The following is a 24,075-nucleotide window of genomic DNA, read 5'->3' as shown; positions in this document are numbered from 1 at the left end:
AAATACAAAAATGAAAATAATTTAATTGTCACTTGTTAAACAATGCGCATTCTAATCAGATGAACATCCTCTAATCTTTCCAAATATGTTGACTATTGGGATCTTTATATTTGGTGAAATTATGGGCCATCGTATTAAAAATGGAGCTCTAATGCATCTCAATCTCATTCTCACAATTTGGATTAAAAAGAGCAGTCCAATGTACGGGGCTCTTACACAAGATCTAGAGAGATTGCAAAAGGTGGTTTTTGTGTTTCAAATATAATCTTCAGGTCAAGATAAAGCAACTGTACAGCTACGCCAAGGCTCTCCATTTGTTTCAATGACTTGGATGTCAAACCATAAAGAGCTCATGCTCCTCTCTTGCATAAAGTAACAAAAACAAGCTGATACTACCTATGTATAACATTTGGCAGAGGACAAAAGCATTGTTCAACCGGATTTCTTTAGAGAATATCTCAGGAGAGCATTTAAATTCACTAGCAGATAAAACATGAATAAAGAAAAATGGCACTCTATTTATTGAGGATTTCTTTGGGTGTGTGTATCATAAGACTATATTTTTCAAATGAAATATGGTTTTACAAATCCACATATTTTTCAAAGGGCTCTCTATGTATATGATGCACCATCGAGGCCCCAACGTAGAATTTTTTTGTTCACCGCCTCCTCCAACGTTTTGCACGCGATGCTCGGCTCGGGTGAGGGGAACTGAGAGTCGGCAAACAGGTTGCCGTCATTACTTTCAGCTTTACCCTCTCCACTGGTTAGTGCGGTTAGGGCATGCCCTTGGACCGGCGGGGGCATTTCGGGAATTCGAAGCTGGGGTGCGGACACTGGACGGCGACCGAGTAGAAAATGAGAAGACTCATTCGTCTTCTTTCTCTCGGATCCGAAAAAGAAAGGGGAAGAAGGAACTTTTCGGGTCTCGCTCTCTTTCGACAGCCGTCAGCGCTCTTTGCCGGTAGCCCTTCTCTCCCTCATCCCATCTCTGGGGTCTTTGATTTGTCTTGCAGTGAATTCTTCGTTTTGTTTTTCTCTCCGATTGAAGCCGTTTTACCGAAGAATCCTAAGCTTTGTGACTGTATAGACATCAGATCTGTAGCTGAGAAATGATGGGTTCTTCTTGAATTTTACTTTCTAGATGTTTTTAGGATATGCTATCGATCTTGAATTGTTACGGTGTGGACTTCGGGTTTGCTTGACTTCTTTCGGAGGATCTTGAGTTTACGACTGCTGTTGCATCGGATTTCTGGTAGCTGTTAAACACCGAGATTTCAGGGTTTTCCGATTTAGGTGCTAGATTTCTGGTTTGCTTGGTTTTAGTTTTTTCCCCTCCTTGATGCTTTGGTTTGATATCTGAGGAGTGTTGAGATTTTCGGTGGTTGTTTGTCACGACCCCCGCCCCGTTCCCGGCGGGCCGCCGCGACGGTCCTAGGGTGCGGGTAGGCATAAGGCCACCAGCCACCACGTAGAACCCTATTACCTATCAATCATTAATAAATTCTGAAAATTTTGGCATGATGCATGCACAAAATGATCACCTTTCCTATGGTGACCTGTCAGGATTATCTCATTACATACAACAACGCTACCTGTCAGAGCAGCAATCACATAATCTGTCACATAATAAACCTGGACAATATATAGCAATACATTATCACAGGCACACCACTGATCTGCACACACATATATATATACCTGCTTCCTAATCCATCCATGGTCAACCCATATCCACAACAGGATCTATGACTGTAACTATGCACTATATACAATAGAAGGTTTATAATACACCAAAAGGTATAAACCACTATCTACATTATACTATACTATACTATGGAGCGGCACAGCTAGCAGGCAACCACTAATCCTGCTCCTCTCTATACAATACCTTTCCTGCAATCAAAAACACCAAACTGGGGAGTGAGTATATAAATACTCAGTGAGTGGAGTAGAGAGTACTATGCACATGAGACCAGATATAATCATGGCTCGAGATGAAATCTCAAGATCAATAACAAGATGAACATGATCTCAACATAGAGAATATGGAGTAAATCATCAATATCACCACAATCAATATCAACTCATCTGAAGCATATATGGAATAATCAAGTAAACATATATGCTACTCATGAATATGCTCAACAGATCATAATGCTGGAACATACAAATCAGGTGTCAATATGCTGAAATCATCACTAGACAGCTGTCGGGAGGTGGGTTTTACGCCCCAGGCGAACCAGCAACAACTCCCTACTGCCATATGCATATATCGAATATGACACCACACCAATATGTAAATCATCACTAGACAGCTGTCGGGAGGTGGGTTTTACGCCCCAGGCGAACCAGCAACAACTCCCCACTGTCACATGCATATGCAGGATAAGACACCATACCGATAACATAAATGCTAGACAGCTGTCGGGAGGTGGGTTTTACGCCCCAGGCGAACCAGCAACAACTCCCTACTGTCACATGCATATGCAGGATAAGACACCATACCGATAACATAAATGCTAGACAGCTATCGGGAGGTGGGTTTTACGCCCCAGGCGAACCAGCAACAACTCCCTACTGTCACATGCATATGCAGGATAAGACACCATACTGATAACATAAATGCTAGACAGCTATCGGGAGGTGGGTTTTACGCCCCAGGCGAACCAGCAACAACTCCCTACTGTCACATGCATATGCAGGATAAGACACCACACTGATCATATAAATGCTGGCCAGTATCCAGAACAGAAATCCATCTCACATCTACATACTAAACGGCACCTCGCGGAAATTCTACATCCGCGGAAAGCCATACTGCACCTCGCGGGGTCTTACTATGCCCGGCGGCAAGCAGAATATAAGTCGTAGGACCGGCCGATCCTACGCCTAGGGCCGTGTCCCCCCCTAGGAAGGGACTGGGCTCCGCCCACCCAGAAGGCTACTATGTGCACAAAGGCCGATGTTCAACCCCCATCGACTATAGGTGTCCTGCAGATACTGTCAAGCCATGCATGAATGCCATAATGCACCCTCCCAATACTCTACTAAAAGGAGCATAATTAAGACTACCACTCACTCGACTCCGACCCAATCATAAACTAACATCAGGTTTGGGAGTGAGGGGTCAAGGGTGTGCAATGCAACTCAATATACCACTGAAATGGGCTCTACAAATCTTTGAAATAAAGGAAATGAAATCAATTTACAAAAGAAGTCATTTCACAATTTAGATCCAATTTAATTACTCATAAAATAGTATAATCAAGGCTACCACTTACAAGTCTTTGAAATAGAGGAAATGAAATCAATTTACAAAAGAAATCATTTCACAATTCGGAATCAATTTGATTACTCATCAACCCCTCGTAATTCCTCTCAATGTTCCCTCAAATGCGTGCACAAGATAATCAAGTATGGAGAAACAAAATTATAGAGGAATCTACTACAATATCAATCAATATGCACAAGTGGAATCAATTCACACTTGGCGGTATTCATGAAAATGAATTAAGGATGCTCATGGTGCAAAGTACATGACTCCCACTCACCTGCCAATCCGGCACGGCCTTGATACGCCTCTAGAATTTTACAGTAGGCAGCAGGGGACTTCTTCCTCTTGTTCCCTAGCTTCTTGCCCAGCTGTGACATGCATTTACAATACATTTAGTTTTGTATCAAGGGCTATAATCTACGTGCCAATTATAATATAGGGAACTTTAATTGATTCAACTCCCCTGTTCCCTAAATCTTTTCTTTTCTTTCTCTTTTTCTTTTACTATTAATTAACTCATCATTTATGTGTATTAGGGACTCCCTTGCACGAGTACAAGGTCCCTTTTAGCTTGATCTAGACTTAATACCCTATTATAGCATGAAATCCCCTATTTTCCACCCGGATGAACAGTAACCCGGACCGACAGCCGGTTACTTCATCCCGGGTTTGATCCACTTTCAGGACTCCAAATTTGATGAAATTTTTACCTAACATTCTACGCTCATAGGGAATTCCAAAGAGGTAACATGCATCATCATCGGAGGCCGTTTGACCCCCTAAATAATTCGCCGAAGTTGGGACTTCGACACAGTTTTTCCGTAGTGCCGGAAAAATTTGTTAAAATCCGATTCTTCCTCTTTTAACCACCTCTACAACCCTTATCCGACCCCTCTAGACTATATCCACCCTTTGTATAGCCTAATGTCATCAAAAGACTAGATAGGGACGGATATTTACCTTTTTCTTTTTGGAAATCGAGGTCCTTGCGTAGAGGGGAAGGAGATCTACACTTTTTTCTTCAGCTGGCAGCGCAACCGGGATCTCCTTCCTTTTCTTTTTCTTCTTCTTCTTCCTCTTCCTTTCTTCCTTTCCTTTCCTCTCCTTCTTTTTCTTCCTCTCTGTCCGTCTGAGACTCCCTCTGTGACTCTCTCTCGGTTTCCATCCCAAAAGCCAGCTCAAACCCTCCAATTAAATCACATCAAAACACTATTCACCCTTTGTTTAATATTATTAAATTCCCATTTTGCCCCTAACACTTCAACATATCTACTGTTATGCCATTATCTTTTGATTTCTTTCCAATTTTACCCTTACCACTTCAACGTATCTACAACTATGCCATTATCTTTTGATTCCTCCCAATTTTACCCCTTATATCAATTTTAAAGGACTATTCTATCCCTTTTTATAAAAAAAAAATTTTGGGGTTGTTACATCCTCCCCCCCTTATATAAAATTCGTCCTCGAATTTAAAAGAGTAAATTACCTGATTACTCAAAGGGGTAAGTAGAGCAACAATACTACCAGAAGCTTTTCTGCTCGGTATGGTATTGGAAATCATATCAATTGGAAGTGTTTTACCTTCTATCTCTACCACATAGGTAGGATACACATACTTCGCTTCTATACTATCCCCTACAGATGTACTAATAGCTAAGGGAATATGCATTAATATCTTATCCTTAGCTAACTTTTTAGCAAAATAAGGGGACACAAATGAATGGGTAGCTCCACAATCAAATAACACTCTAGCTTTAATCTTATCAATGAGGAGCATACCTATCATAACTGCATTCGATGCCCGTGCCTCCTGTGGATTTACCGTGAACACCCTTCCTTGCCCTCTGCCTACTGGAGCTGATGGCTGAGATGGTCCAGCACTCTGCTGTGATGTTTGTGCTTGACCTCTACCTCTGCCTACAGGCTCCCTACTACTAGGCCTGTCCATCTGCACAGAAGGATAGGATGCCAAAGGCACAAACTGCTGGGTGGCACCCTGCGGGCATTCTCTGACAAAATGACCCGGCTGTCCACATCTGTAGCACACTCCCTGACCCATTCTGCATCTGCCAGGGTGCTGCTTCCCACATATGCCACATACTGGCCATGATTGGAACTTGGATTCCGTTCTGGCCATAGTGACCGGAGGACGAGGTACTGATGGCAGAAAAGTATCTTGTAATTGACCTCTTTCCCTCCATTTCCTCTTACGTGGGGCAGGTGGAGCTGAGCGTATAGACTGCTCCGTCGGGCCCTCCGAGAGATCTACTCCCTCAGATCTATTTCTACTGCTTTGCTCCTTCCCCACACTCATTTTCCTCTGTTCTCTTTCAGCTCTTTCCTCTTTGTTTCTGGTCTCCCACTGTTTTGCTTTATCAATCAGCCTAGATAAGGTGGGGACCTCTACTGCCAGTACTGCATTATAAAGCGGGGAAATCAGACCCCGCCTGAATCTTTCTATCCTGGCAGCTTCAGTGGGGATGATGTAAGGAGCATACTTCCCCAATCTAGTGAACTCACGAGCGTACTCAGATACGCTCATTCCGGGCATCTGCTTCAGCCTCTCAAACTGAAGAGCCCGATTCTGCCTCTCAACCGGAGACAAAAACTCATCCATCACTGCTTGCCTGAACTCTTCCCAGGTTGGAGGATTCCTACTGTACAATCTGTCCTCCACGTGCCTCTGGTACCAGCCCCAGGCATCTTCTTTCATTGTGAGCCCTACAAGTTCTATAGCTCTTGCATCAGAACAGGGCAGTCTCCGTATCATCTTTTCAGTCTCCTCCAAGAATCTCTGAGGATCTTCACCTTCTTCCCCCTTAAACTCCGGGGTTCTGAGCCTCAGAAATTCTTGTACAGTAATCCCCTCATCATCTAGAGCCCGCCTGGCCAAACTTCTTGGCACAGGTACAGGAGGTGGGATGGATACTACTGACGGGGCAGGAGATTTCCCCCGAGCAATCTGCTCCCTCAGAGCCTGATTCTCCGCCAGTAACTGTTCCATCAATGCATCTCTACTTCCTACATCTCTTTGATCATCAACCCTCCGTCTATCAGTAGGAGGAGGTTTTTCTCTTTGGGGCTCGACATGTGCGAAACCCGCATCCAATGCTATATCTGGCTCCATCCTCCTTCCAGGACGAGCAGATCCTCTCCTTGAAGGTTCTCTTTATATGTCTCTAAAAGAGTTAAAAAGAGAGGGCAGTCGTTACACACTGAGTCATGATATATTTTACTCAGTTGTAAACGACTCATAAAATAACATACAGAAAAATCCTATGCTCCATAGTATAATCCTATACTTAATCCTGACTCATCCTATTGCTCTGACAGGACTCTTGTTTAACCTTTGCTCTGATACCACCTCTGTCACGACCCCCGCCCCGTTCCCGGCGGGCCGCCGCGACGGTCCTAGGGTGCGGGTAGGCATAAGGCCACCAGCCACCACGTAGAACCCTATTACCTATCAATCATTAATAAATTCTGAAAATTTTGGCATGATGCATGCACAAAATGATCACCTTTCCTATGGTGACCTGTCAGGATTATCTCATTACATACAACAACGCTACCTGTCAGAGCAGCAATCACATAATCTGTCACATAATAAACCTGGACAATATATAGCAATACATTATCACAGGCACACCACTGATCTGCACACACATATATATATACCTGCTTCCTAATCCATCCATGGTCAACCCATATCCACAACAGGATCTATGACTGTAACTATGCACTATATACAATAGAAGGTTTATAATACACCAAAAGGTATAAACCACTATCTACATTATACTATACTATACTATGGAGCGGCACAGCTAGCAGGCAACCACTAATCCTGCTCCTCTCTATACAATACCTTTCCTGCAATCAAAAACACCAAACTGGGGAGTGAGTATATAAATACTCAGTGAGTGGAGTAGAGAGTACTATGCACATGAGACCAGATATAATCATGGCTCGAGATGAAATCTCAAGATCAATAACAAGATGAACATGATCTCAACATAGAGAATATGGAGTAAATCATCAATATCACCACAATCAATATCAACTCATCTGAAGCATATATGGAATAATCAAGTAAACATATATGCTACTCATGAATATGCTCAACAGATCATAATGCTGGAACATACAAATCAGGTGTCAATATGCTGAAATCATCACTAGACAGCTGTCGGGAGGTGGGTTTTACGCCCCAGGCGAACCAGCAACAACTCCCTACTGCCATATGCATATATCGAATATGACACCACACCAATATGTAAATCATCACTAGACAGCTGTCGGGAGGTGGGTTTTACGCCCCAGGCGAACCAGCAACAACTCCCCACTGTCACATGCATATGCAGGATAAGACACCATACCGATAACATAAATGCTAGACAGCTGTCGGGAGGTGGGTTTTACGCCCCAGGCGAACCAGCAACAACTCCCTACTGTCACATGCATATGCAGGATAAGACACCATACCGAAACATAAATGCTAGACAGCTATCGGGAGGTGGGTTTTACGCCCCAGGCGAACCAGCAACAACTCCCTACTGTCACATGCATATGCAGGATAAGACACCATACTGATAACATAAATGCTAGACAGCTATCGGGAGGTGGGTTTTACGCCCCAGGCGAACCAGCAACAACTCCCTACTGTCACATGCATATGCAGGATAAGACACCACACTGATCATATAAATGCTGGCCAGTATCCAGAACAGAAATCCATCTCACATCTACATACTAAACGGCACCTCGCGGAAATTCTACATCCGCGGAAAGCCATACTGCACCTCGCGGGGTCTTACTATGCCCGGCGGCAAGCAGAATATAAGTCGTAGGACCGGCCGATCCTACGCCTAGGGCCGTGTCCCCCCCTAGGAAGGGACTGGGCTCCGCCCACCCAGAAGGCTACTATGTGCACAAAGGCCGATGTTCAACCCCCATCGACTATAGGTGTCCTGCAGATACTGTCAAGCCATGCATGAATGCCATAATGCACCCTCCCAATACTCTACTAAAAGGAGCATAATTAAGACTACCACTCACTCGACTCCGACCCAATCATAAACTAACATCAGGTTTGGGAGTGAGGGGTCAAGGGTGTGCAATGCAACTCAATATACCACTGAAATGGGCTCTACAAATCTTTGAAATAAAGGAAATGAAATCAATTTACAAAAGAAGTCATTTCACAATTTAGATCCAATTTAATTACTCATAAAATAGTATAATCAAGGCTACCACTTACAAGTCTTTGAAATAGAGGAAATGAAATCAATTTACAAAAGAAATCATTTCACAATTCGGAATCAATTTGATTACTCATCAACCCCTCGTAATTCCTCTCAATGTTCCCTCAAATGCGTGCACAAGATAATCAAGTATGGAGAAACAAAATTATAGAGGAATCTACTACAATATCAATCAATATGCACAAGTGGAATCAATTCACACTTGGCGGTATTCATGAAAATGAATTAAGGATGCTCATGGTGCAAAGTACATGACTCCCACTCACCTGCCAATCCGGCACGGCCTTGATACGCCTCTAGAATTTTACAGTAGGCAGCAGGGGACTTCTTCCTCTTGTTCCCTAGCTTCTTGCCCAGCTGTGACATGCATTTACAATACATTTAGTTTTGTATCAAGGGCTATAATCTACGTGCCAATTATAATATAGGGAACTTTAATTGATTCAACTCCCCTGTTCCCTAAATCTTTTCTTTTCTTTCTCTTTTTCTTTTACTATTAATTAACTCATCATTTATGTGTATTAGGGACTCCCTTGCACGAGTACAAGGTCCCTTTTAGCTTGATCTAGACTTAATACCCTATTATAGCATGAAATCCCCTATTTTCCACCCGGATGAACAGTAACCCGGACCGACAGCCGGTTACTTCATCCCGGGTTTGATCCACTTTCAGGACTCCAAATTTGATGAAATTTTTACCTAACATTCTACGCTCATAGGGAATTCCAAAGAGGTAACATGCATCATCATCGGAGGCCGTTTGACCCCCTAAATAATTCGCCGAAGTTGGGACTTCGACACAGTTTTTCCGTAGTGCCGGAAAAATTTGTTAAAATCCGATTCTTCCTCTTTTAACCACCTCTACAACCCTTATCCGACCCCTCTAGACTATATCCACCCTTTGTATAGCCTAATGTCATCAAAAGACTAGATAGGGACGGATATTTACCTTTTTCTTTTTGGAAATCGAGGTCCTTGCGTAGAGGGGAAGGAGATCTACACTTTTTTCTTCAGCTGGCAGCGCAACCGGGATCTCCTTCCTTTTCTTTTTCTTCTTCTTCTTCCTCTTCCTTTCTTCCTTTCCTTTCCTCTCCTTCTTTTTCTTCCTCTCTGTCCGTCTGAGACTCCCTCTGTGACTCTCTCTCGGTTTCCATCCCAAAAGCCAGCTCAAACCCTCCAATTAAATCACATCAAAACACTATTCACCCTTTGTTTAATATTATTAAATTCCCATTTTGCCCCTAACACTTCAACATATCTACTGTTATGCCATTATCTTTTGATTTCTTTCCAATTTTACCCTTACCACTTCAACGTATCTACAACTATGCCATTATCTTTTGATTCCTCCCAATTTTACCCCTTATATCAATTTTAAAGGACTATTCTATCCCTTTTTATAAAAAAAAAATTTTGGGGTTGTTACATTGTTGCACCAGATTTCTTAAATAAAAAAGCGTGGGCTCCCGCCATTGTGCGGTTTGGAGAGGGTCAGATGCACGCATCCTTACGCCATTGTGCGTTTTAGGCTTGTATGGATGTTATGATGAACTGATGCAGTTTTAATGTTCCTAGGGATGAAGATCTTTTGAGTTTAGATGGTTCTTCAGGATTTATAGGGTTGGAATTATTTTGAGGGGATTGGTAGTTTAGGGTTTAGTGGAATGTGCCAATATGGTGTATAAGGCGGGAGGGTCGAACTCCTTCAAGTAAGTTTTTAATATGGCCCCATGTGTGGATTAGGAATATAATATGTATGTCGCTCTTTCCTTATAGTTCACGAAATCTGGGGTTTAAATCCACATTTTCATTGTCTGCTTTATTATCATTATTGTTACTTGTTGAAGCAGTTCTGGATTTTGCTATGAACTAATTAAAAACCTATATTTTAAGATTTAGGTTCTTAATTACTAAATATGGTCCCATGCGTGCCTGGTATTTGTATGAGTATAAACTACAAAGCAGGACGTACTTTTAATCTTTTTAGTTTTTGAGTTACTATGGGTCTCTCTCTCTCTCTCCCTCTCTCACACACACAGAGTTTTGCATTCATTTATTGTTCTTTTTTGTCCTCCATCCTCACTTATAGATCCTAGGCACCTTTTCTGATCTGATGTTTCTGTGCGTAATTTTTCATAGTTTGCTCTTTCTCTTAGTTTATATTTGGTAAGTTTGCATTTCATGTCCGCAGCTTCTTTCTCTCTGTTTGATTATATATAAGAAAATGTAAATTGTCTTCAGAGACTTCAAATCGTGCCTGTGTAAGATCCATTGTTATATTATTTTCATGTGTTTAGTTTCATTAATACATTAGGCACGGAGCCATCCCATATGCTTGGGACCAGGCCAGATGGTTATAATCTGTCAGGGGGTGGAGCCTTGCAATGTATTCGGTCTTATACGCTTTTTTCATGTGTGCGTCTTTTTGAATTTTTGATTTATATGTACATTTTGCTGTGATATAGGTACTTTAAATTATATCGGTGCATGCAGTTTTGTTGACATGTAGATCTATATAGAATTTTTATAAACCATTCAGCCAATTTATTTGTTTGACTGAATGATGTTCTTCTGGGTCATAAAATGTTGTTTTCCCTCTGTTTATTTATCTATATCTCTACTAAAATGGGTCAGTGTGATTGTTGTAGAAAAGATTAGGATGACCAATTTTACAAGTCATAAAACTCTGAATTCATTTAATATCTTCATAATTGCATAATTTTGAAAAGAAATTCAAGTTATTTGAGAGTAAAGACTTTCCAGGGAACAAAATCATATATTCATACTATGGGGGAGATCATATCCACAATTTGAGGTTAATCTTTAAACATCAAGTTTTTTTTTTAAAAAAAATATTCTTATTGGCTGAGATATCGGTTTGCATTGGTCTTGGCCACTTACCAATATGATATAGTCAATACATGGGCTCACAGAGACTTGGATGATATAAACTGGCATATTTTCTCATATCAGATCATCGTCTTAAATGATAATTGACCTCATGCTGACTATATTAGCCTAGATTTGGAAATCTCTGTTCCTAAAATTTGGCCAAAATATATTACTCGTTCCCCATTTGTCCAACTTACCATATCAGCTGAGACAAACCAAGATCTTGGTCCATCTCGGTCTTGGCCACCCATCATGACGACAGAGATCTTTAGTCTTAAAAGCCTTGTTAAACCTAAAGAGAGGAGAATTGGGTGGATGAAGAAGTGGAAGAGAGGGAAAACCTAGAATTTCTCCAATCCAACTCAAAGTTCTGCTGAAAATACTACTTTTAAAATAATTAAAAATCGTGTAGTCTCTACATATTGCCATTAATTAAGAATTGCTTCCGACTTGTGTCAGTAATTCAGTATTACATATCAATACATTCCCATGGTTTTGTGTATTTTCGCTTAAACTATGATAAGTTTTTAATATTGAAATTTGTAAAAATTACTATATCGGACTTATGCTCCGATTATTTTCTGTATAATCAAAGTTTATCTAAATCTTTTGCATTTTCCGGATAATTGCTTTCTTTTGTCCTTGCAGCTTTGAAAGAAGATACAATTGTGCACATAGTTTACTTTTTTTTTTATTTGATTCATTGGTTCACGATGGTCATTTACAAATTGGAGCTCAAGCTCAATACGTCTATGTGTCTGTGCATGTGAGAACATGTGTGCATGCACATGTATCACTTGGAGATTCTAGTATGTAAAGACACCTATATTAGGATGCCTCAAGAGTTCTTTTTCTCCCTTCTCATCATATTGCTTTGAAGAACTCTTTTGCATTCTGTAATATGTTAAATAAAAAGTTTAAGTTGGAAAGGCTGTTGTTTTGCTGAGGTAGAAGAGTACTTGGCTGAGGTGAAGCTTTTTATGTATTTGTGGCTTAGCTATTTAAGAATCTTCCATACAAAAAATCTCCCTCTTTGATGACAACATAATGCCTTTTCTATTTGTTGATGAGACTAATTATTCTTTTTCTTAAAGCATTTATAATTTTAAGTGGTTGTAGTTTGTTTGAGAAATTTCTCTTCTCCTTTGTGTATTTTCTCTTAATTTTTGGTATCTTAAAACTCATTGAGATGTTGCCTGATTGCACTATTTTGCTTTTGCTTTTACTCCCACATGCCAGCCATTGTTCAATGTATCATTACATTTAATATCTTAAATTTATTCGAGTTTGGACATCATCAATTTCTTTGAAAGGTTGCTCTGAGCCATGCTTCAGAGCAAATGTTAAAACCTTGTTGGTACCAGGCGACTAAAATCGCACCTGTGACTGATCGGGTCATGGTTGCACCTGCAACCCCAATCCTCTTATCGACCAACCCCCAGTAGTTATTGATTGGTAATTAACTGGTACCAAATGGAATGGGGTTTGGCACCAACCAGTATGGACTGATACTGATCAGAACATGTAGAAAAGGATCCCTGTTTTTTCTGTTGGCATTTGAATGGGGAGTGGAGAAAGGGGAAAAGGAGAAAGAGAGGGATAATAAAGAAAAAACAGCAATAAAAATAAAAAGAATTAATTTAGGGAATGAAAAAAAATACCCTCAAGTGACCTAATTTATGACCTAACCAAACATAAAAGATTCTAAACAACAATAAAAATCGAAACAAAGGGAAAAACTCAAAAAATTAGCATCGATATTAAACCTATATGCCAACAGCTCCCAATGGTATTCTATCGACTTGTTGCCCAACTAATACTGGCACAGGGACCAGGACTTTAACTCTTGGCTCAAAGTATAGCTGTGCCTCACATTACTTATGCAATATGTATAATGTTTTATCAAGGTGCAATGATTATTTTTAAATCTGGCTTCTGCTTCTGTGTTCATTTCCTAACATTTTTGACTAGCTCTTAACCTCAACAGAAAAAAAAGACTAGCTCTTTCCATTTATTACTCACATTTTTTTTCAAAACAAAAACAATGGAGGGTTAACTAAGTCCGAGCTTTGATTGTTATGTCATTCTTTGACCCCTTCATTTTGCATTTAAACTTCATATAAAGTAGTTATTCAAATTGATAAATTTTGTTATTATTATACCAAGGTTTCAGAGCCCAATTTTAGTTTCATCAGGATTGTGGAGTTTGGCTTTGACAATGTTGCTCCAATTTCTAAGTTTTGGTTCAAAAAAGGAAAAGTAGGAGAATAATAAAAGAAGTCAAGAAAAGTTAACACAGATTATTTCGGAGTATTTTGCATTATGTAGGATCTCCATTATATAGTTTCGGCAATTCTAGGCTGAAATTAATATATGAAAAATCCATATAGTCTAATAATAACTTGTATTCACATGCATGCTTCTCCAGTGGTTGACTTCTTGGTCAAGGGATTGTCTTAATGTGCATGTAGTTCTCTCGCAGTTGATGAATCTTTTGATTATTAACTGTCTGCACATTGAATCAGTCCATGATATTAATCATGACTTCAGGATCGCTTAATTAAGAATGAAATAGAATTCATTGGCTCTTTTGACTGATTTTCTTGTTGGTTCCTAATTTGGTATAGTTGGGAGTAGCTGGCAGTTCTTTCTAGTAATGAATGTTTTGGTAGTCCAGCACAACAAAAAAAAATGCTTCTTCTCTCTTTTTTTGTTGAAAATGTCGCATGATCAATTCAATCTCTTAGAATTTGATTTTGATGCCAAATGCAATTTTTTTGGTGGGGGGTTCATTGCTGGATATTGCTTGGGTTTCAGTTTAATGGAAAGGGTATTGGGGGCTGTACATATGAGCTATATCATATTTAGAACAAAAATTAAGATTGCTGCTGGGAAAGATGAGCAATGGAGTGAAATAAAAATTGAAAAGAAAGTGAAGATTGTCAGGTCCTCCAGGGAGAAGCAGAAAGGTATTTGAAAGGAATAGGTTATTGTTTATGTTGTGGAAAAAATAAATTATGTAAAATGTGAGATTTTTTTTTTTTAAATATTGATAATTTGAGCGTGACCATATCAAATTTGAAATCCACAATATTAATGTTGACTTCACTACTTTTAGATATTTCTACAACTTAATATGCTCAATCTATTTTCTAGTGAATGATTTATATAATTAAATTATTTAAATTACAATAAAACCCTGAAATTTAAGAGTCACTGTCTGTCCAGATTTATGTTGATTTTTCATTAGTGAACTGGCATTTTTTCACCAGATGTGGCTAAAGTATATAAGCCTGGAAAAAAAAGTTGATGCATGTGGACATTCATTATTTCTATTCAGCAAGTGTTATGTGGAACAAAATCTGATTAGATCTAAAACTATCTTTTAGTCCCAGAAATTATAGAGCATCTTTACTGAAATTTTTGAGATAATACTCTTGAATTTCTTACCTCTCTCAATTGAAGTGGTTGATACTAATCCATTGAATTCATAAATTATGGACCTGAAAGTTTCGAATCAATTAGAAACAAGAAGATTTAAGGCTTGTAACCTTGATGCAGCATTATGGGAAATAATTTGATTAAGAATGAAAAACAGTCTCTTTTGGTTAATATTGTATAATTTAGAGATTCCAGTCCTATTTAGACTGCCTTTAACCATATGGATCACGGTGTTCTAGGCTTATTTTTGGTAGATTGCCTTTACCAGCCACTCAAACTCTTTACAACTAATGTTAGCGAACTGTGGCAGTCAAGCATTTTATTTCTGATCAAATTTATTCTATTTTTCACTCTTCAGAAGATCTAGTTTTCTAAATATACGCGTCACACTTGCTGTCTTTATTAGGTATACTGCATGGTGGTTGCATGCTTTACAATTACCATTGGTATTTCATGTTTTTTGAAATTCTGCTAGTCGTTCAGCAACTATATATATAGCATCATCAAAATGACATTATTGTATGTTAAATCAGCATGCACCTTACTTGGATAGCCAATCGTGTGTTTTGGCGAGCTAATTAGTGTCCATACTACTTTTTTCTTCCCCCATTTGCACTAGATTCTTACACTTTTTCCATGGTGTATTTGGTGCTTTCCGCTGGTCAAACAGTGCCCCTTCGGTGTTCTAGAAGTCTCCTAAAATGGCGGATGGTCACGAAACTGACAAGAACATTGAGATATGGAAGATTAAGAAATTGATTAAGGCACTGGAGTCTGCAAGAGGTAATGGCACTAGCATGATCTCTCTTATAATGCCACCACGAGATCAAATCTCTCGAGTCACCAAGATGTTGGGTGATGAATATGGAACTGCATCAAACATCAAGAGTAGAGTCAATCGGCAGTCTGTGTTGGCTGCCATTACCTCAGCGCAGCAGAGGCTCAAGCTTTATAGCAAGGTTCCTCCCAATGGACTGGTTCTGTATACCGGAACCATAGTTACGGAGGATGGAAAAGAAAAGAAAGTAACTATAGATTTTGAGCCATTCAAGCCCATCAATGCGTCATTGTATCTTTGTGATAATAAGTTCCACACGGAGGCTTTAAATGAACTCCTGGAATCTGATGACAAGTTTGGTTTCATAGTCATGGATGGAAATGGAACACTTTTTGGCACTTTGAGCGGCAATACACGCGAGGTGCTTCACAAATTCACTGTCGACCTTCCAAAGAAGCATGGTCGAGGAGGGCAATCAGCATTGCGATTTGCTCGGCTTCGGATGGAGAAACGTCATAACTATGTACGAAAGACGGCCGAGCTTGCCACTCAATTCTTCATTAATCCAGCTACTAGTCAGCCGAATGTTGCTGGGCTTATTCTGGCTGGTTCTGCTGATTTCAAAACAGAATTAAGCCAGTCAGACATGTTTGATCCCCGTCTTCAGGCCAAAATACTTAATGTAGTTGATGTTTCTTATGGAGGAGAGAATGGCTTCAATCAGGCCATTGAGTTGTCAGCAGAAATTCTGTCAAATGTGAAGTTTATACAGGAAAAGAAATTAATTGGGAAGTATTTTGAGGAAATAAGCCAAGACACTGGAAAGTATGTTTTTGGTGTGGATGACACCCTTAAAGCTCTTGAAATGGGTGCTGTGGAGACCTTGATTGTTTGGGAAAATCTGGATATTAACAGATACGTGCTGAAGAACAGTGTTACTGGAGAAATCATCATAAAACATTTGAACAAGGAGCAAGAAGCTGACCAGAACAACTTCCGTGATCCAGCTTCAAATGCCGAATTAGAGGTGCAGGACAAAACTTCTCTGCTTGAGTGGTTTGCCAATGAATACAAGCGTTTTGGTTGCACCCTTGAGTTTGTTACCAACAAGTCTCAGGAGGGCTCGCAGTTCTGCAGAGGGTTTGGTGGCATTGGTGGAATCCTGCGTTACCAGCTTGATATAAGATCGTTTGATGAGCTGTCTGATGACGGAGAGGTTGACGAAGACTCCGACTAGGAATTAGCTGACCCATCAACAGAGCTGGCCCCAGGATGTCTGCAATTGACGGATCATTTGCACCCAGTTTCATTCAGATTTTACATGATTCCCCCGTAATTTATCTACAGTTTGTATCTTTTTGTCTGTATCATCTAGGCATGCGGCATGCTATAGAATATTTCTCAAAGCTTTGTGAGTGGCATGACATAGGTACTTCGTATTTTCATAAGCAGAACAGCATTCAGCAACTTAAAGTTAAGATCTGGTTGGTCAGCTCAATGAAAAACTCAGGGGAAACCCAGGAATTTCTGTTGGATTATGGTGCTGGAAGAGTTTTTGTGGTTACTTGTGGTTCGCTTGCTTTGCATGTTTCATGGCACGCTCGTGACTTTCATTGTGTACTATTTTGTTTGGCATGTTTGCACCTTGACTTCGCTGCTAGAGTTTCTCAACTTACGTTTAAACACTAGCAGTTAGTTAATTTGTGCAAGTGTCTATACTGATGGATTATGGTGCTTAAATATGTTAAATTCTCATCTTACGCAAGCTATAATAGGTAGAGCTTTTGTGCATCCAGGGTTGCAATCTTGAGATATATGTTACTCATGCAAAAAAAAAAAAAAAAAAGCTCTACATATTTAAGCCCAAAAATATATGTTATTCAGGATTTCTTGTTGGCCTAGCGTATTAACAATGCGGGCTTCAAGGTGGTTGCACGTGACTCAGGTATGTGTGACCCTTTCTCCACCCCATGTAAAGAATCACCATACATCATCAGTTTGAAGTGTCGATGGAAAATGTTATCCATAAGAAATCAATGTGTTAAGATGGAAAGCATAATTAAGACCCTATGTGCAATTTCCATCCACAAGTGGACCCATTTAGGAAAAAAATGTACATCAAAACGGAGCCAATACATATTTATGGTGGTTATTTGTATCACTAAGAGAAGCATTCATATATTCGGCCGCTGCCATGGAAGCCCTAGGATATTTTTCCTTCCATGCGGCCAAGTTCTCAAATAAGTAATCTGCAAAGATTTTAAGCTGCCATAGGTTTCAATATTAGAGTTTTTTTTTTTATTTTTTGGCTAAAATGGATGATTCATACAGTTTTAGTATGGACAAATCCAAGAAAGTCAAAAGATAGTGAATTATTTCTCCAACTCATAGGGTACCTCTGGAGTGATTGGCCATATACTAGTTAAAAAACAACATTAGGGCTTTTCAAACTTCATGCCATTATGATATCTAGTTCTCCTTCCACAAGGTGCCTCCTGCTCATGGTCAAAGCCTTCCCCAACCTGTGGAAGGTGGGGAGTACGTCAAATTTGCAGGCTGCGGTGGTGGCTTGGTGGTGGTGCTGACGGTAGTCACAGGTGGGGGAGGTAAAGGTGCTAATGCTCCAGAGAATTTATGCAGGCTCCAGTTCCCTGCCTCCCCATCATATGTGTTCACTAATGAATCTAGTTTATTAGTTACCATAAATTAAAACTCCAGAGAGTGCCATAAACACATTAGTTACCATAATAATCTATTTTCTTCCCTAATGTTTGATACTTGTTTAGCATTAGAATTAGTCCAAGCAAATTAAAACTCTATGTCCTTTCGAATTTTTCATAGCCAATGTCATCCTAATCCACCAATGCAACAAAGAAATTCACCATGAAGGTCTCCTCCAAAATCTGTTCCCCCCGGAAACTTCTTCTTCGCTGATGTTGTGAACTGTCCAGTTTGTCTCCGGTTCACCTCATCCTCTTTCAACAAATCTAAATTTGTAATAATAGGCAATTTGATTTATATCTCCACTTCCTCCCTCATATTTTGCTAATTCGTAAACTGCCTTCCCACCTTCAATAGTTGAGCCACAATATAACAGGCTAATTATTAGCTAGTAGGACAAAGCATTAGCTAGTCTACTAACTATTTCATATATTTCAGTATGTCTCATTTTATTTCCCTCAGATCTTTCTGTAATTTTTTCCACAATCACGAACCATTCCTGCAGACAAAAACCTAAATATCAACGGCAAATTTAGTTTCCCTTTACCATTATCTTAGAATTCGGGATTTTCCTTGGGGGTATCGGGAAGGAATTGGAATGTAATAATATCGATTCATACAGAAGAAAAGGTTCTCTATTGATTCAAACGCTATACCTATGGGATAGGGATAGAGGAAGAGGGAAAAAACCGAAGATTTCACATAGTACTTTTTTTTGATCGAAAAATCAATCTGATTGATTTCGTACCCTTCGCTCGATGAGAAAATGGGTCGAGAACCTATCTATTGTATAATACGCCATAAGCCAAATAAATATCTACATTTACCAGATTTTTCTCATCTTAACGTGTTCCATTCTTTCATATTAGTCACATAGGTTTTCTCGAACCATCAACCTTTTTCATGGATCGCCTGCTGAACCTTGTATTCCAGCAAAAATTGCTTTGATCTCTCTCTCATCTCTACTTCCATGACAATGCTTGATAGCATATGCAGTTAGTGACAGACTTATCTGCTAATAATTTCATGTTGGGACGTTGTTCATTCCCCCCCTCATTAAAAGAAAATCTATTTGTACCAAGCCTGATCTATTATTGTAAACACTAAATGTATCTAATATAAACTGAGCAGTTGGCGTCACTAGATCGCATGTTGCTATATGCTACTCCTTCACAATATCCGTCTTTGGACCTCTCATAAACTCGTAGACAATACATGACACTATCTACATATTAATAATAACATTTTCTTATCGATTGCGTCAACATGTCCATCTCATTGCAGATTCTTCTGATTTGCTTTCTTTAATCCCACTTAATGGATTAACTGATGCATGTATCCCTTGTAAAAGTAAATGTTAGTCGTAAATCATCAATCAGAACACACTCAGGTATGCCATTTCCCAAAATAATCTTGAACCTTTATTTCGCATCTTCTCTTGAATCGCATTCAGCTTTGCATTTAATGCCTTCTTCAAATTTACCTATGAATACCTTCTAATTCAATACGATTTGCATAATTCATCCATCTCGATCAAGATTAGTATCGAATTCCCTACACAAATTGCTGAATCATGTGCCACTACACACTCACAAGTCACTAGTATGATTACATGACTTACATTCGTTCTTTGCATTCCAACGTGTGCATTACCATGCTTTGCATGACCAATTAGTGTCCGCCAAATTATCTTTCAGCTCTATGTTTTGATATTTAGTGAATCCAGAAAACAGTAAAGAACTATATTTAAATATTAATACCGTATTTCGAACCAATTACCAACTGGACCAAGTTAGGACCAATTAATCAAACATTTTATGCTTTAGACCTTCATTGCCATTATCCAAAACCCATTTGTTTTGTCATATTTTCTCATCCTAACAAGTGAAACAATCTCATCTCTTCATTTTGTTATTGCTAAATTTATGAGGTCTCGTATCTATAAGCTAGTGTTGTTACATTTTCCTTCTAACTTCTCCATGTTCTGATAAAATATGATTTCTTTCCCTTCTAGATAAATGGCAATTTAGGCAACACAACAATGTCAAATATTTTTATATCTATCAAGGCGGAGGTTTGATCATACCTTGGAACTCCATTATCTTGCACCAAATTACACTCCTCTGGCTTCAGATATTTAGTTGACAAAATTCAGTCCAGGCTCGACAGTTGAAAATGGCGAAGTCTTTCGATTGCAGGCAGAGCTATACCCTTCTACAATTAGCATAATCTAATAATCCTCAAGTCCTAATCTATACTGCTGGTGATTGTTCTGTGCCTTGTCAGGTTTTGGATAGAATTTAGAAAGAATACAAGGCTTTCCCTCTGAGTCTGGGGTCATGCATCATACAAGAGGAGATTGCATCTAGTTGGTTTGGATTCTAGTCGCCAAACTAAGCAAAATGGCGGATTAGGCCTTTATCAGCTTTGATCAAGGAGAACTGCGCTACTAGCAAAGTCAGTTGTTCATATTGCTCCACATCCTCACACCATGGAGCAAAGTGATAAGGGCTAAATATAAATTTACTGGAACTTGGGAGGGATATATATAAACCTACATGAGGTCTTCATCCATTTGGAGAATATATTAAAGGCCAGGATATCAATATTTATGGTCAGCCTTGGATCTCGTTCACTGCACTTGATTCTTTTCCTAGTCCTCTGAACATGAATAGCTATGATGATGCTTTAAAGGTGGCAGGTTTTTTTTTTTTTTTTTTTTGCTTTGAAAGGTGGCAGGTTCGATCGCTCCAAATACAACATGGGACTTCCATAAGCTATCATATCTCTTCAGTCGAGATATTGTTCGAACTAACTACTAGATTGCCGATACCTAAAGGAAGTTGCAGGAAATCTTATAGGATTAATTTGAAGGAGGTATATGGTTTGATCACTAAATATACTGAGGCGTCCTCTCATCTAATATATACCTCGAATTAAATACTTTTGGCAGGAAGTAATACGGAGAAGGCTTCCACGTAAATCTTGTTACCAGAGATGAAGCTGGCTCCTACACTGAACTGACTGCTTCTGCATCTCGAACTCGCCATGCTTTCTCTGTACCTGCAGCTGAACTTATAGCTAGAAGGTGACTCAATGGTGGTTATCAGATGGATGAACAAACTAATTCAAGAAGACGAAGATCATCTCCCATTGCTCAAGGATATACGGCAAAGAGCTTAGTTTTCTTTTAGAGCTAAGGGCAACCATTCATCTTACTCAAAAATAGCCGGAAAATATTTTTTTAGATTCCTCAGTTATGTATAAATAGTATACAAGATCTTCTTAGTGAACAACCGATGTAGAACTAAACATACGTCTGCATCCTCGTTAAGCTAAGGGTTCAAATTCATTTAAATCTAATCACAAGCACCACGATAGGCCCTTGATCAACCTCCATAAAGCAGTGTCCCTTAGTTTACTTAGACTATAAACTGAGTTTGCTTTGATACCATTTGTAATAATTCAGGACCTCATCCAAACAGACTAGCCAAAAAATATTTTTTGAATTCTTTAGTTCTGTATAAGTTCTAAAGATTTTTTCAGCGAATAACGAATGCAGGACTAAACACATGCCCGCTTGGGTCTTCACACAATCAGTCTGCAGATGGGTTAGCTCATAGAGGAGTAATTGAAGACCTGGCTTATGCTCTTCCTGCCAATTTTGCTTGCGCTTTCAGAGCAGACTCCAATGGCTGCAGTTGCATTCAGTTCTTGGTTTTCGTTTTGTATATGAATATGAGGCTTGGGAAGGAAGTTGTAGTTGCCGAGAAGCAGAGAGCTTTTTTTTTTTCCCCCTTTGCCGAGGAGGGGCAGGGAGTGGCGGCGCTCGGCCAAAGGCGTCAATGTTTCGAGAGAATCCATCATCGGATCACCCACTGCACATATCTCAAAGTGATCCGAACTCCTTCGCCCTCCACTTGCGCAGCTCTCAAAGCATCCAGTGGATGATCCAACGGTGGCCTCGCGCGAAAGAAGGCGAATGCGAGAGAACTAAAGAAGCAACCCGGTCCTTTTCATTTTGGTCGTCAGCAGGAGTGGCGTGAAAGTAGTATTCGCAATCCACCGGCAGATCAACCAACTGCACAGCTCTCAAAGTGATCTGAATTTTGGCTGCACAATCTCAAAGCATCAAATAGATGATCCAACGGTAGCTTGATGCCGACCGCATCGTACCCGGGATCCATAGAATTTAGAGCCAATCAAACTTTGGGTCAGGCCGGGCTCAGCTTGAATTCTATTGCAAACATGAGGCAAGTTGTGCCTGACCCGGCTCGACCATCGAGTTTAAATTTTTACCTATACAACACAATTTTGTAGAGCAAGGTTACCCAACCTTATTTTTTTTTTATTTGCTTGGAAGTGGACCCAGCAACGACCCAAGCAATTCTAAAAACAAAATTTAAACGGAGATCAAGGCATTGCCTGATGGTGCTCTCCAGGACTAGGATTTATTTTTCTACCTTTTTTTTTTTTTTGTTGCCGCAACGTTTACTAGGCTCAACACATAGCTTGTGATACTATATTATATATATATATATATATAATATCTTGGGTTTAGGTCGAGCCGGAGGCCCGGATTGGGCTGTTTTTAAATTTTCCAAGCTCGGCTTTTTTTTTTTATGAGACCTGATTTTTTTTCCTAGGCCCATTCTACGGGCCTACTTTTAATGCCCAAGCCTGCTAAATATTTAGCTGGGCTAAGCGGGCCATCTAGCCTGTGATCAACTCTTCCATGGATGTGTGGTTTTTATATTTTAGTTTTCGTGTTACTTTAATATTCCCCTGAGAAATACAATAATATAGCTTTCTTGATAATAAATATGGCTTTTATATGAGGTCATAAAATATATAAATTATGATATGTAAGATGGACATGTATGCATCAACAAATATGTTTTGACGCCGTACTTTGATAGACTAGTGCGAGAGAGAAAATACAGAATGATAAAATGTGGCGATATTATATACAACATATTATAGTTTAATTTTTAGATGGCAAGAGCATTTGATATATGGCTCTCATCTAACACATACTTTTTTTTTGTTTGACATGTTCCTTGTATTGTTACCGAAATACATTTCATGTTTTTAATATCTCTAATTGATAAATTCATAGATATTTTTGTTTTCCCTCTCTAAAAATATGATCAAGCTTCTAAGTTACCACATTGATTCAAATGAGAGATGACTTATATTTGTATTACCCTTCTGATATGCTGGATGCTTTGTTTATATCACCAATAAAGAATCATATACTAGATGGATTATTTTTATGTCACCAAAAAATTCATTACCATTTCATTGGTAAAATCAAGCAATGATAGAATATATCTAAGATCTTGCTGACTTTATTCTAAAATAATTTGTTCTATTTTCGTAGCTTTCGCACTTTGAATCTTTAAAGTTAAAATAATTTCATTCATACCATGCATGGGCATTTGCAAAGTTTGCTAGTATAGTCATAAATATAAATATAGCACTCATATGGAATTAACAATATCACAAACATTAGAAACTATACATAAAATTTAGAGTAGCAACCTATCTAATTGGAAAGGAATACACATTTACCATAGAAAAGTGATGTCTAATTCATGGCATCAATAAACTCATTATGATCTGTTACTAAAAAAAATTAAAAAATTAAATTCAAACCATAGAAAAAAAACTTCATATTGATCATTATTAGCTTAATA

General features: G+C 39.1%; 1 protein-coding gene across 1 annotated transcript; it reads left to right on the top strand.

The window, feature by feature from the left end:
- Positions 1 to 776: 776 nt before the first annotated feature.
- On the top strand, positions 777 to 17,404 carry LOC103715243 (eukaryotic peptide chain release factor subunit 1-3-like). Its single transcript, XM_008802812.4, has 2 exons — positions 777 to 964; positions 15,548 to 17,404. Exon 2 carries the CDS (start codon positions 15,579 to 15,581, stop codon positions 16,890 to 16,892), a length of 1,314 nt encoding a protein of 437 aa, XP_008801034.1. The 5' UTR covers positions 777 to 964; positions 15,548 to 15,578; the 3' UTR covers positions 16,893 to 17,404.
- Positions 17,405 to 24,075: the final 6,671 nt, after the last annotated feature.

This window comes from Phoenix dactylifera, chromosome 8 (genome assembly GCF_009389715.1).
Source record: "Phoenix dactylifera cultivar Barhee BC4 chromosome 8, palm_55x_up_171113_PBpolish2nd_filt_p, whole genome shotgun sequence".
NCBI classification, from domain to species: domain Eukaryota; kingdom Viridiplantae; phylum Streptophyta; class Magnoliopsida; order Arecales; family Arecaceae; genus Phoenix; species Phoenix dactylifera.
This window is presented reverse-complemented; position numbering and strand designations above follow the sequence as displayed.